Below are 13,394 nucleotides of genomic sequence, written 5' to 3' on the forward strand. Positions count from 1 at the left end.
ATATATATATATATACATATGCCCAACGTATACATAACTAACGTATATATATCTAACGCATATATGTGTATACATATATATATGCATGTATGTATATATCTATGTATATACTGCCTGTATGTTTTCATGGATGTACACAGTTTCTCTCCACGTGAGACGACTAGGGATTACACTTCTTCATAGAGAGCGAAATTGCCGACATAACAAGAGAAAATACAAGGGAAGCTAATCGGCTGCCTTCATCTCTCTCTCTCCCCCTCTTTCTCCTTCTCTCTGGAAAGGTATGCACGTAGTAGAAACAAGACATACAAGCTCAGCGATATTTGGTATACTGTACGCCGATTGAAGCACGTTTTGAAGAATCCTCTCCTTCTTCTTCTTCTTATAGAGAGAAGATGAAGAAGGCGGAGAAGAGGAAGAAGAAGAAGATTCAAAAAAGTCAAAAGATAGCGTGGCTGTCCCTTTAATCTCTTTAGGATTCGCACGCCCGGAGAAGTACTCGAAATGGACGTGGACGTCTGAGCTCTTCAATCTAGCTCTTAGACTTCCATCCTCTCCGAAATTCCTTATAGCGACTTTACGCAAGACGCGAGGGAGATCTGGGTGTGTCTGGGGAAGAGAAGAAGAGACAAGGAAAGAAAGAGAGAGAGAGAGAGGGGTGAAGAAGAGATAAGAGAGAAAGAAGAAGAGAGAGAGGGAGGAACTCTGTGGGATAGGGAGGAATGGAGAAAAGAAAGAGAGAGAACAGGTAAAAAGAAAAGAGAAAGAAGAAAGACGAAGGAAGACAAGAAGAAGGAAAAGATGTCTCTAAGAGGTACAATTGGCTCTTTCTGTAGAGACAAAGAGGCAGAGGGGGAGCATAAAGAAATCTATGAGTATGAGCTAATGTGTATATAAGTATACTAAAATACAGGTCGTCATTCATAGCTGGTGACGGCAGAAAAGAAGAGCGAAAAATGTAACTAAACAACATGTATGTGTTTCGTATATATGTCTATATAGAGAGGATAGGTACATCGCAGTTTGCCGGACTACGGATTCAGGTGTACATACACCACACAAGGATGCATGTGACTGAGGTGCGTGAACTCAATCGCACAGAGAGACAATCGACTTCCTACCAGACAATCGAGACAGCTCACGGCTGTCACACCTGAAATGAACTGAGGTGTACATACACAAGCATACCTGAATGAAGTATCGGATGTATTGATCACAGAGAGCCTAAGAAAACGAAAAAGAGACAAAACAAAATAGAAAGAAAGAAGGACACTCTTCACACAAGAGAGTGAATAGACCTGCAAGTTAAATCTCCGTTTTGCATGCATGCGCCAGGCAAGAGAGAAAACTTGCATACTAAGATGCTTGATGCCTCTCAGCTAGATTCTGTCTTGGTGTTTACGGTCTTCTGAACAGTCTGCTCCTCGGGTGTATGTACAGACAATGAAGGAATTCGACAGAAAGAGCGACTAGTAAAACTTCAATTGAGCTATGTTTTGTCCGCTCTGTAATCTTTCTCTGCTTTACCCAAGGGACAAAGAAATCTAGAGACGCGCATGTGGAAAGAAGGAACGAGTAAAAAGGAGAAGTCACACAGAAACACAAGCTAGCGAGAACGTAGAGATACGAGCAGTGTATAGACACCCGAACACATTGAAAAGACACAATCCCTTTTCCCACAGAACAATCCAAACACTCTGCCACCTATCTATCTAGTAGTAGTGTCTACTTCCATATATTTATATGTTATATATATACATGTATATGTACGTGTTTGAGTGTTGTTATATATAGGCTACATGCAGGTGTGGACTGCAGACTGGCAGGGCTTCGCACGCGCATCGAAACGAGTGTACATACATACATAAATACATACAGACGTACATACATACATAATATGTATATATACATACACCTCCAAAAAGAACGCACACATAGCCAGGAATCCTAGATACATATACATATATAGAGATAAGTAAATACATATATGCACAGATATAAAGATACACATACCTCCATACGTACATATAGCTAATCCCATAGCTATACAAATAACACACTACAGGGGAGAAGACAACTATGAAGTGTCTATACAGCTACCCAAGGTAGATAGGCAGACAGATAGAATGACTTCAAATTGACTTTAGAAGAATCTTTCTCATCTTTCACTTCTTCTCTCTCTCTCTGTCTCTCTCCTTTTCTTCTTTCTTTGACTGACTCTATCGCATGCAGAGGAGATTTCTCTCCATGTTCGTCTTAGAAGAAAGAGAGGAATGAGAAGAAGAATGAGAGCTCCTATCGGGTGTCTCTTCCCTAAGGGCCCTTGAGAGGAAGACTTCTCTTCTCCTGTCATAAATAAACCTACATTACACATACAGAGAGAGACCAGACAGGAGAGCCAGCGAGTTGAAGAGACAGAAGAATAGGAAGAAGGTGAGAGAAAAGAGTTGGTAGTGTGTATTGAAGAAATCGACTTCCCTTGTCGCTTTAAACGGCATATACCTACTAGGTGACAAGCTACGTATCTATTTCAAAGAACATACAGCAGAGGCAAGGGATCGTAGACAGCCACATACCTAGACCTTCATATATGAAGAGACGCATAGACATATACATACTATGATATGTAAAAGCATGTAAACACATATACAGATGTATCCATATGCTTGCATAAGTGTATAGATATATATATATATACACACACTTATGTATATATATATATATATACACTTATGTATATATATATACACTTATATATATATATATTTTATATATATGTATACGCAGGTGCACCGAGGAGTATGTGAAAGAAGGATGGGTTTGAGGTGTAGAGAGGAAGTTGCTTTATTCGCCTTCTTACTAGGACAAATAATATAGTGGCAGTAGGGAGAAAGACTATCCGACTATAAGGCGAATCCAAGTAGAAGAGGCATGAGACTTCAGTCATACACAAGAGAGGGAGAAACAGAAGAAGCGTGTGAGTTGAAAGAGAGAGAAAGAGAGAGAGGAGAGCGATGCGTTCCTGAAGGTGTCGTGTTACCGATATCTGGATTGTCATAGGGATTGCCTTTCACAGGAATGAGTAGAGGCTTCTCCAACTTCACAAAGCCCCCTTTCGATTTCTTCCCCTCCACATCTCCTTCTTTCTCTTCCTCTACATTTACAAATATAGAGTCAACTTGCCACTCCTTTTCCCTAAAGTCCTCATCTTCATCTTCTTCTTGCCGAGCCCCCTTCTTTCTCTCTTCATTTTCTTCTTTTCCTGCTTCTCTTCCTTCTCCTCTCTTCTCTTTCTCCACCTCTATCTCCGTACTGGCTTGGGGCGCATTCTTCCTCGCTTCTTCTTCCTCTCTTGTTCTCTCTTCCTCTGTCTTTCTCCTTCTTCTTCTTTGGCTCGCCCCCTCTTCAGACATTTCCCCTGGGGAACGCCTGGCAGGAGACATCTCCTCATAGGCCTCTCCAAAAAGGACACTTCGAGCAGCTGCAATGAACGCCTTGATAGCAGAAATCGTCTGCACTTTCAAGAGATATGGCTGTTCTCTTATAGTGGCGAAATCGAGTCTCTGAGCTCTTGGCGAAAACACACGCTAGTACAAGACACCCAGCAAGAAAAAGAAGGAGAAACGCATGCGCTAGAAGAGATCTAGGTCACCCGAACTCTCAGAGAGAGCCCAATAGAGATGCGAAGCATATGGAGAGAAGGAGAGAAGAAGAGAGGAAGAAAGAGAAGGAGGGCAGCAAAGCGAGTTGTTAACAGAGAATATAACAAAGACTGTGCTGAAAGTCTAGAGATAGAAGGCAGGGGAGGACATCTACAGGAGAAGTCTTCCCCTTGATGTAGGTAAAACAAGTCGAGGTGCAAGAAGATGCATGAGAAAAGAAGAAAAAAGGCGATACCATCATGAAGGAATTATCCGAATGGGAAGAGGAAAAGAAAGACATCTTTGGACTCGCACTCCTTTCTTCTTAGGAAGAAAGAAGAAGCAAGCAATATTCATTCTCCTCTTCAGAACGAAAAGATTCCTCTTCCTGACTACACTGTATATATATATGTATAGCTACAGGTAAATAGATAGATACAACACCATTCGCGTTTCCTAGAGATAATATTCTTCTCTCTGGGGGGTGGGGGTCATCCTAGCTATAGCATCCCTTCACGACTTCTTCTTGTTGATCGGATGGACTAGAGCTGTACAGTCGAGAAGCACCTTTCCTTCCTCATTCATCTCTCATAGCATTCCAAGATCGTTAGAATTCATCCATAGTGGATATGGAGACATACATAAACTATGTCAAGAACCCCACGCCCAGCCCTCGTGGCGCAATGGATAGCGCGTTGGACTTCTAATCCAAAGGTTGTGGGTTCGATCCCCACCGGGGGTGTCCTGGTACGACGCAGAAGTTGATTAGCTGGAGAGAAAAAGTAATTTTCTCCAAGAGATCAAGAGATGAATACTCCTATACTCATTCATCCGTCATCCATTCTTTATGCTGCTTATTCAGTTCACTTCCTATACAAATCTATATGAGAGAAACGTTCTAGAAGCAAAGATACTAAAGCACCCCACATAGAGAAAGGATGAGTTGATCTGTCATCTTTCCTTCTATACAACTATTACGTAGACACATATGTACAACTACGGCCACGCAATACTCTTGAAGATACACCCCGGAAAAGGCTCTATATCGAAGATAGAACATACATGTAGAACGGACAACGTTATCTAAAGGGGGAGGTAAGATATGAATAAGCTACACAGTGTATCTAATACATCACCTAAGACAACACGAAATACAAGGGAGTGATAAGATGATATATCTCGTACAATGCTAGATGTACAGAGAAATATATGCACACATAGATAGACATTTCACGTAGGAGGGGAACAAGAGATCCTCATAGAATAGAGGTGTTTGAGATGCTCTGTCGCCCTCGTGGCGCAATGGATAGCGCGTTGGACTTCTAATCCAAAGGTTGTGGGTTCGATCCCCACCGGGGGTGTTTGGCATTCCTTGCATGCAGATCACGACGACCAGACACAGACGTCTTTGTATGGAAGAGCTTCTCAACGTATTCTTGGAGTGTAAGAAGATGTCTGATTCTATTCCACATTTCCTTCTTGTATGTGTCTGCCTATCTCTCTTCTTTCCTTCTCTATCAAATGCAAATGGGGGGAAAGCAGAAGAAGAAACTCCATAGAAACACTTCACACTCACCCTCCGCATACACAGGACTTAGCACGGGGACATGTATGGCGGTTGTCTCTACATGGAGCTATTGATGGATGGACTGTGGGGATGTATCTATGAATATGTATGTGGATGTATGAAGATGTATGCGGATGTATGAATATGCCTATGTATAAATATGTGCTATGTATGATCAAGAATGTATGGAGTTCTATATGTATGAATATGTATGTATACAGGGATTCTCTCTTTCCATGTGCACATACATGGAGAGTGCCTATAGGTGTGTCTACACGCACTGTAGCCTCTATACGAAGGTCTACGTACCAAGAGCATTCCGCAGAGCCATGAGTATTCAAAATAGACGTGCACTCTGACCACCCTGGCAAGTGATACGATCACTCCCTCACTCACTCTAGACCTCCTCCCTCAGGTGTCTAGACAACACAAAGAAGAAGAAGAAGTCTGGCCCCTTCAGACACTCTCCTTTAGGGGAACACAACGACTTCCCTTTTCTCTCGAGAAGATTTGTGTCCCTTTCCTTACCTCACCATATAGACCTCCATCCCCTAGAAGATCAGGGTCAAGCGCTGCAGAGACGTACGCCTATTGGTGGAGGTAGCGAGGGACTCGAAAGGCGAGAAGATAGATTGAAGCGATATGACAGACAGACGAAGACAGAGAAAGAAACAGATAGAGAGACACATAAATAGAGAGACATTTAGACAAAAAATATCTCTACGGTGGAATCTTTTCATGGGGAAGATAAATATCTCTAAGCAGTTCTTACCTAACGCATAGACACTACACTCTCTTGGTCCCAGTCCCATAGCGGAGGGTTCATTTCTCTTTCTTTGCTCCGCGATAGTCATGAGTCCTCTACGCTCCCTATGAGAATCCTCTGAACGGACAACAGCCCTTCACCCCGTAGGCATCTATCTGTCTATCCTTAATCTATCTATCTATCTAGCTATCTTCACAGACAATTCTCCTCAGGACGTCATATACCAGCATTGACTCTTCTGTATAGATCTTCTGTTTTAACGACCTTCATACAAATGGAGAGACACGCATACAACAACGCAGCATGCACTTGCACATATATGAAATAGATCTATTCAGGCGTACGTACAGTCTAAGAGCGACAAGCAAAGAGAGAGAGCACCGTATTGCTCGTCGAAGACGTAGAGAAGAGAGGAAAGAGCCTTTTCTTACCGATCCTTTCGCCTTTTCTCCTGAAACTTTCAGCTTAGCTCTTTTGAAGAGACCAGAAGAATCTGTCCCATCTGAGACATCTTCTATTCTCTCAATCTGCCCGAACTTTTCCTTCACAAGATCACTCTCCTGAGAAAGAAACAAGCAGAAGAGAGAGAGGAAAGAACGAAGAAATCTCTCATGCATCTTCTGTCTATACACTCCATCCATTTCGCTTAGTTCTTCCTCTTCTTTTCGAAGGAAGAAGGTGTGAGAAAGGAAAGAAAGAAGGATGCAAATGCATCTCTCCATGAAGATCAACAAGAGACACAGGAATGAAGAGAGAAAGATACCCCAAACCGACTCCTTTCTTTAGGGGCAGAGAGACACTCTTCTTCTTCTTCTCTTCATACAGAGAGAGAGTTTGTACGTCAGACTACGAGCCATCCCCCCCCTTTCTTCTTCCTTGGCTTCTTCTTTACTTCGTAGGAGACGAATGCGAGAAGAGAGAAGAAAGAAGAGGAAGAGAAGAAAAAGAGACAACTAGAACCCCGCTTGGAAAGAGAAAGGCCAATAGATGAGAAGATACGTTAGACCGATAGATACAGAAGCAAAACAAGATAAGATGAAGAGAAATAATTTCCCTACATGCAAAGACCGACACAGAAAGTCTAAAGCGTACATACACCTAACAAACATACAAGGAAAAGTTTTACCTAGGAAAAAGAAAGAATCTCGCGTAAGTTCGAAAGAAACCTACTTGGAGAAGTCGGTAGGCATCTGGAAGATAGGGGTGTCTCTTCTCCCGTGTAATCTTGTCCCTGGATACAAGATGAGAGAAAGATAGAAAGGAAGAAGAACACAGAAGGAAGTTATGAAAGAAGAAGAAGAAAGCAAAGAAACTTGGGAAGTTGAAGAGCGAAAAGGAAAGATGTAGTGGATGAAGAAAGAAAGGCACCCCTTTCTCAAAGCGGAAACGAATGAAGCTATGCCACAACAATAAAGATGAAAGGTCGAAGAAAGAAAGAAAAATAGAGAGAATGATCATAGAAGAGATATAAATACCTTCACAACTGAAATATCTTTGCTGTATCTTCATCTACCCAGTACTACATCTATCTATCTATCTATCTATCTATCTATGGATATAGATAGAGAGAGAGATATCGAGATCCTTCGTGTATCTTTATCTGTCAATTCCTACCTAGATATATATAGATTTATGCCTAGATCTCTGGAGTCTCTGCACTTATCGGAAGATACATGTGGAAGGAAGACTGACACCTTAAGTCAGGTGTCTATACAGTCGAGATGTGTGCGTTAAGGAGTGCATGCACACTCCACCTCGGCTGTTCAGACAGCTTGTCTATTAGGAAGAAACAGACACCCTTCTACTTTCACTCCGACACGCCCTGCAAGAAATACAAATAAAGACATTCTTCTCTCTTTGTCACTCTTTCTTTCTCTCTTTCTCACTCTTTCTCTCTTTCTTTCCTTCCTTTCTTGTCTTACCATTGACTATATCCCGTTAGCCCGAGTGCGAGAGAGACCCAGAAGGCCGTTACCGCGACAAGCACACGATCTTCAAATTGAAGAGAAGAAAACGTTTTAGAAGAAAAAGAAAAAGAAGGAAGAAAGAAGGACAGCCTCCAAGGAGATGTTTCTTTACCTCTCATTATACTTGCTCCACCGCTATGACGACTACTACTACTACTACTAAGGCGATTGCTTGTCTCATTCTTTCTCTTTTCTTCTTCTTCTTCTTTTTCTTTTCCTTCTCTATCTCGTCTTCCTTTTCTATGGCTAATGGCGCTTCCCCCTAGTGTTGATATACCTCTTAAGCTAGCTGCGTGTCTTCTTTGTTCCTGTCTAGCTCCCCTTGCTCTTCTTCCTCTTTCTTCTTCTTCTTCTTGTATTCTTGCGTGATGTCTCTGAGGCTTCTCTAAAATGGAAGGAGAAGACATTTCATTCTGCAGAGAGAAAGAATTGCCACGTCGCAGGAGAGAAGTCAGGAGGCCCCGAGGAAAGCTAGGAGAGAGGCGCGAGGAAGAAGAAGAAGAGAGAAGAGAAGAAGAAGAGAGAAGAGAAGAGGAGAGGAGGGAAGAAGAGGATGAAGAGCAACGAGAATTGGGCGTATGGAGATGTGAAGAGAATTCAGGAATCTTTACGGGAGAAGAAGAAGAAAGAATAGACACTGCATGACAAGAAGCAGGAGAAGAAATAGAAGAAGGTGAAGAAGAAAAGAGAAAAGGAGAAGAAGTGGAAGAGAAGAAAGAGTTGTCTCTGTTCTCCTTCTTCTTCCTCGTCTTCTCGTCGTTCATTCGCCTCAGACTGGGGGAGACTGAAGGGTTGGAATAGAAACTCACGGAAGACGGAGAAGTCTTAGGCAATGAAGAGAATGAAGAAAGAGACAGAAAAGAGAGCTTTCTTGCATGCAAATCAAGCTGTTGAAGAAAAGGCTTCCCTAGAGAATTCCTGACTTTTCTTTCTTCTCCTCTTACATAAGGCGAGAGAACTGCCGATGACCGAGTATCAACAAGAGAAGAAAAGGAAGAAGAAGAAGAGCAGGTACTACGACCATGAGTTTGTTTCTTATTTAGCCAAGGTGAGGTGTACATACACCTGAGATGGGGAAGTGAACAAGAAGGAGAAGTATGAGAGAATGAAGAGAAAGAAGAAGAGAACATTTCTGTCGGTTTTCTTCTTCTTATTCTTTCAACGTGGTAGTTTCTCTCTGCACTTTTCTGAGTGTTCGAGGACAGAGACACACCCTTCAGTCTATTGCCGAGAGAAGTAACGGAATGCAGAGAAAGAGGAGAAGATGAAGAGGAAGAGAGACAAGCAGGAGAAGGAGAAGAAGAAAGCGAAGAAGAGGAAGAAGAAGAGAGAGGAGGTTTGAAGAGGATAATGCCTCCTCGGCGGGAAGCCATCGCTGAAGGCTCTATAGAACGACAAAAGACAGACAGATAAATCGATAGAGAGAGAGAGAGGTAGAAAGGATGGGAAAGAGTTTCAGAGAAAGGACGAAAGACCAAACAAGATCATGAGAGGAGAGAAACAAGAAAGATGAAAGAAAAGAAGAAGAAAGAAAAATGCCGTTCCCCTGACCATAACGAGAATACTACTCCGCATGCAGACAAGAGAGAGACCTCTTGAAAAGCAAAGGGGGGTTTAAGAAAGACAGGAAATACATATCTCGGCATATCTTCTTCTTCTTCTTCTTCTTCCTCCTTTTCTCTCTTTCAGCGAGATTCAGCCGATACAGAGACAAGACAGATTCCTTTCTTCGTTGCCTTTCCATGCGTTTCTGTCTAGACCTTAGATGAGGAAGAGGAGAGAAAGAAAGCGTCTTCCTCGTTCACAGACTAACACTCTCATAGAAGACCTCTCCATCCACACATCCCCCTTCTCTCTTCTTTCTATAGAAATACATGACTCTCTCTCTCTATATACATACGCATGTACACATATATATATCTATGTATGGATATTTATAAGAGAAGACCTGAGAGATATTTCATTGTGTGGCGAGCTTGTATGATAGCTAACACGACGAGACCACACGAGACGTATATATGTAGATATACATAGAGATAGATATATCTGTATGGATGTGTAGATAGATAGGTATATATACCTATGTATAGACACATAGTAAGGAGAGATGAAGACTTGACTCCTGTAATAGAATAGATATAAGACAGAAAACACCAGCGATTGATTTATCTCCAGTGAAAGGAAAGAACGAAAAGTCAGGCGAGAAAGAGTCTGTCCCTCTTTAAGAACGTTCAGTCCATCCTCTCTTCAAGCAAGCAAGGCAAGAGAAACGTCAGCTCACAGGTAGGAGAAGAAAAGAAAGAGAGGAAGAGAAAGATGAAGATAGACAGAAGATGCGATAGAGAAAAGAAAAAAATAATTTAGATGCAGAAGAACGATCTAGAGACAGATAGACTAAAGATAGATAGATAGATAGGGTAGCAGGAGCAGGAGATAGATAGAAAAGCTAAATGTGTTGGAAAGTGAGGAAAGAAGGAGAAGAAAAAAAGCGTCGGGACTGGACATTCTTAGAGAAAGAAAGCTTGCTATTCCCCTGTTGAATCTGCCACACAATGAGATCCGTGCATGCATGCATGCACAGAGAATTTTCATGGAGGGGAAAGGGTCTTCTTGGATGCCGCGAGTTGAGGAGACTGAACGAGTGCGAGAATGAAGGAAGAAGAAAGAAAAGTGAAGGAGAAAAAGAGAGGGATGAAAGAAGAAGGCACAACACAATAAGACGCCTTGGAAATATACAAAGTCCACGTTGTGTAGATCGTAGCTTATCCCAGTTTCTTGGTCGAGTGTATGTACACTTCCTGCCTGCCTCACCATGGGGGGTGGAGACGACAAGCAGCAGGAGATGGATGATGCATGTGTCTTGTCGACTAGTCTCATAAGATTTCTCTCGCACTTTCTTCATCTACCTCTCTCACTTTTTTCCTCATTTCCTCCTATTCTTTCTTTCTGAATTCGTCCTTCATTCTCTCTTCTTTCTTCTTTGTGTCTCTCCTGTCTGTCTCTTCCCGTGTGCTCGTGGACGGCTTCTTTCTTTCTTTCTCATGCATGCTGTCTCCTCCAGAGGTAGTAGCAAAGGGCAGCTGAAAGGAATGAAGGAAGCAAGGAAGGAAGGAATGCTTTTCTCTTTAGTCTGTCTCCTGACACTAAGCTTTCATCCTTCTCTTTCTCTCTTTCTTTCTTTCTTTCTCACTCTTTCTTTCTCTGGTAAAAGGAGAGAGTGGAGGATCATCAAATCCTACACACCCCCACGTGTGTCGACATTAGAATCTTTCTTTCTTTTCCGATCTGTCTGTCTTTTGTATTCTCTTTACTTCCCTTTTCTTTCTTCTTCTTCTTCTTCTTTTTCTTCTTCTCTCTTTCCTCTCTCTCTCTTTGGCATTCTTCTCACGACTGTCCCAATTACTGTTGCTCTTCTTCTTGTCTCCTCTGTTCCTCCTTTTCTCAAGAAGCGCATTGCAAGTCTCTCAGTCACTCCGCCACTCATTTCTGGCTTCTTCATTCTTCCATCCTTTTCTTCTTTCTCTTCTTTCTCTTCTTTTCATAGACTTCCTTATGGCCTTTCTACTGAAAAAGCGATGAGGCAGCTTCTCTTCAAGAAAACCTTCACACTTCTTTCCTTTCATTCGTCTCCCTCTCCTCTCTCTTCTTCTTCTCCTCGTCGCTTCATCTCTTCTCTCTATCTTTTCATCTTTTTCTTTTGCTTCTCTTTCCTCTCTTTCTCTTCTTTCTCACTCTTCACTGCCGCTCTCCTTCTTCGCTCTTCCTCATCTTCTCTTCCTTCTCCTTCTCTCTCTTTCTCTCCTTCCTTAACTTTTTCTTCTTCTTCTTCTTCTTCTCCCTCCTTCTTTTTCTCTTTATCGTCTCCCCGTCCATCTTCTCTCGCTTTTCTATCCTCTCTCTTTTCAAGAAAGAAGGAAGATTTCTCTACGAATCTTCACGACAGCGGCAGTGCATGCGTCGCGGATGTGCTTGAATGGAGAGACCCGCAAACTAGAAGAAGAAGAGGAGGGGGTCTTTCATCCGAAAAAGAAAGAAAAGAGGATGAAAAAGAAGGAGATAAAAAAGTCAAAGATAATGGAAAAGAAGAACAAGAAGATAGTGAACTAAAAGAAGAAGAAGAAAGTCTTTCTTCGTCTTCTTCTTCTTCTCTTCATTCTTTCCCTTTGGTAGGTCTGATGGATGACGTGAATACCTACACGATCTGGAGGCTCAAGAGAACAAGAGGGAGAAGAAGAAGAAGAAAAGAAAAGAAAAATTCTAGAAAGAGTAGTGGAGAGGAATCTGTAGGAGAAGGAGAGAAGAAGATATTGAAGACGAAGAGTGATGAGAAAGAAAGAGAAGAAGAAGAGAGACGAGATAGAAGAAGATGCTTTTCTTCTTCTTCTCCTCCTCTTGTGTTGCTCCCTCCTCAAGAGAATGAAGAAGGTTATCGAAGATATGCCTGGCCTACTGTAACGTGGATAAGAGGAACGAAGCAACTGCATGAGAAAAGAAGAAAAGAAAAAGAAGAAGATCCGAAAGAAAGAAGAAGTTTCTTCTGGTGGATCAGAAGGAGAAGCCGAAGAGGAGAAGAGGAAGAAGAAGGAGGGAGGCTTCTTCGAATTATCAAACCCAATCTTGAGGTAAGTGAGAGACTGCTTTGCAACCTTAAACTCTAAACTTTCATTCTCAACTCTTCTTCTTACCTCTTTGTCGACTCTTCCTCTACACTTCTTTTGGTCCTACAGATTACTTTCCTTGTGCTTGCTACACAAAAAAGAAGAAGAAGAATTTTCTCTTTCTTTCTTTCTCTCTTCGCTCCTACTCCTTCACACTTACACACCTCTTCTTGTTTCGACTTGCCTTCGTATTCTTCTCTCTCTCTACGTATATACATACTGATATATCTGTATATATCCCTATTTGTGTATGTATGTATATATATATATAAAACTATCGATATGTGCATGTAGGTATGTGTGTAGGAATGGATTCATTATCATCCAATACATATACATGTACACATACATCTATTTGGAAATAGAAAGGTATACATACATATGTATAGATGTATAAATAGACATGTATACATATGCATAGATAGATAGGTGCCTGTAGTCGTCTTCTACACATGCACATCTATGTGTGGGATGTAGACCAGCAGATGAAACAATGTCTACACGTACACATATATATGTGCATACCTCTATCTATCTATCTTTAATCTATCTATCTATCTTTAATCTATCTTTAATCTATCTTTAATCTATCCTTAATCTATCCTTAATCAATCTATCTATCTATCTATCTATCTGTATGAGGGAAGGTAATTAGAGAGAGAATGCTGAAGAGTGTGTTTAGTTCTTCTTCTTCTTTTTGTCTCTCATTGTGGTGGATGGAAATCGACTCTACAAAAAAAGACACCTCCCTTTCTTTCTCCCTCCTTCTTTCTCTGTTTTTCTTTCTTTCTTTCT

General features: G+C 41.6%; 3 protein-coding genes across 3 annotated transcripts in view; 1 reads left to right on the forward strand and 2 right to left on the reverse strand.

The window, feature by feature from the left end:
• Positions 1–110: 110 nt before the first annotated feature.
• On the reverse strand, positions 111–9,827 carry CSUI_007839 (uncharacterized protein). Its single transcript, XM_068067982.1, has 8 exons — positions 7,897–9,827; positions 7,145–7,205; positions 6,406–6,534; positions 5,737–5,796; positions 3,041–3,587; positions 2,219–2,361; positions 1,189–1,224; positions 111–609 (listed from the first exon to the last, which is right to left on the reverse strand). The coding sequence occupies exons 1-8, from the start codon at positions 9,312–9,314 to the stop codon at positions 226–228; spliced, it is 2,778 nt and encodes a 925-aa protein (XP_067920039.1). The 5' UTR covers positions 9,315–9,827; the 3' UTR covers positions 111–225.
• A 78-nt stretch (positions 9,828–9,905) lies between these two features.
• On the reverse strand, positions 9,906–11,224 carry CSUI_007840 (uncharacterized protein). Its single transcript, XM_068067983.1, has one exon. The coding sequence runs from the start codon at positions 10,816–10,818 to the stop codon at positions 10,336–10,338; it is 483 nt and encodes a 160-aa protein (XP_067920040.1). The 5' UTR covers positions 10,819–11,224; the 3' UTR covers positions 9,906–10,335.
• CSUI_007841 (uncharacterized protein) overlaps positions 10,830–13,394 on the forward strand; it is a 3,822-nt gene continuing 1,257 nt past the window's right edge. Inside the window, exon 1 of the mRNA XM_068067984.1 lies at positions 10,830–12,563. Coding sequence (XP_067920041.1) covers positions 10,983–12,563 — 1,581 coding nt within the window. The 5' untranslated portion in view covers positions 10,830–10,982. The remainder of the gene's footprint in view (positions 12,564–13,394) is intronic.

The sequence above is a fragment of the Cystoisospora suis genome (genome assembly GCF_002600585.1).
Source record: "Cystoisospora suis strain Wien I chromosome Unknown contig_4222, whole genome shotgun sequence".
In the NCBI taxonomy this organism is placed as follows: domain Eukaryota; phylum Apicomplexa; class Conoidasida; order Eucoccidiorida; family Sarcocystidae; genus Cystoisospora; species Cystoisospora suis.

Excerpts from the sequence above, each read along its gene's own strand:
- CSUI_007840 (XM_068067983.1), bottom strand. The coding sequence starts at position 10,818 with ATGAGACTAGTCGACAAGACACATGCATCATCCATCTCCTGCTGCTTG.
- CSUI_007839 (XM_068067982.1), bottom strand. The coding sequence starts at position 9,314 with ATGGCTTCCCGCCGAGGAGGCATTATCCTCTTCAAACCTCCTCTCTCT. Across the intron at positions 3,588-5,736 it reads ATGGAGGTCTATATGGTGAG|CGTGTGTTTTCGCCAAGAGC; the intron begins GTAAGGAAAGGG and ends GTCTTGTACTAG. Across the intron at positions 1,225-2,218 it reads TCTCCTCTGCATGCGATAGA|GCTCTCTGTGATCAATACAT; the intron begins GTCAGTCAAAGA and ends TCGTTTTCTTAG.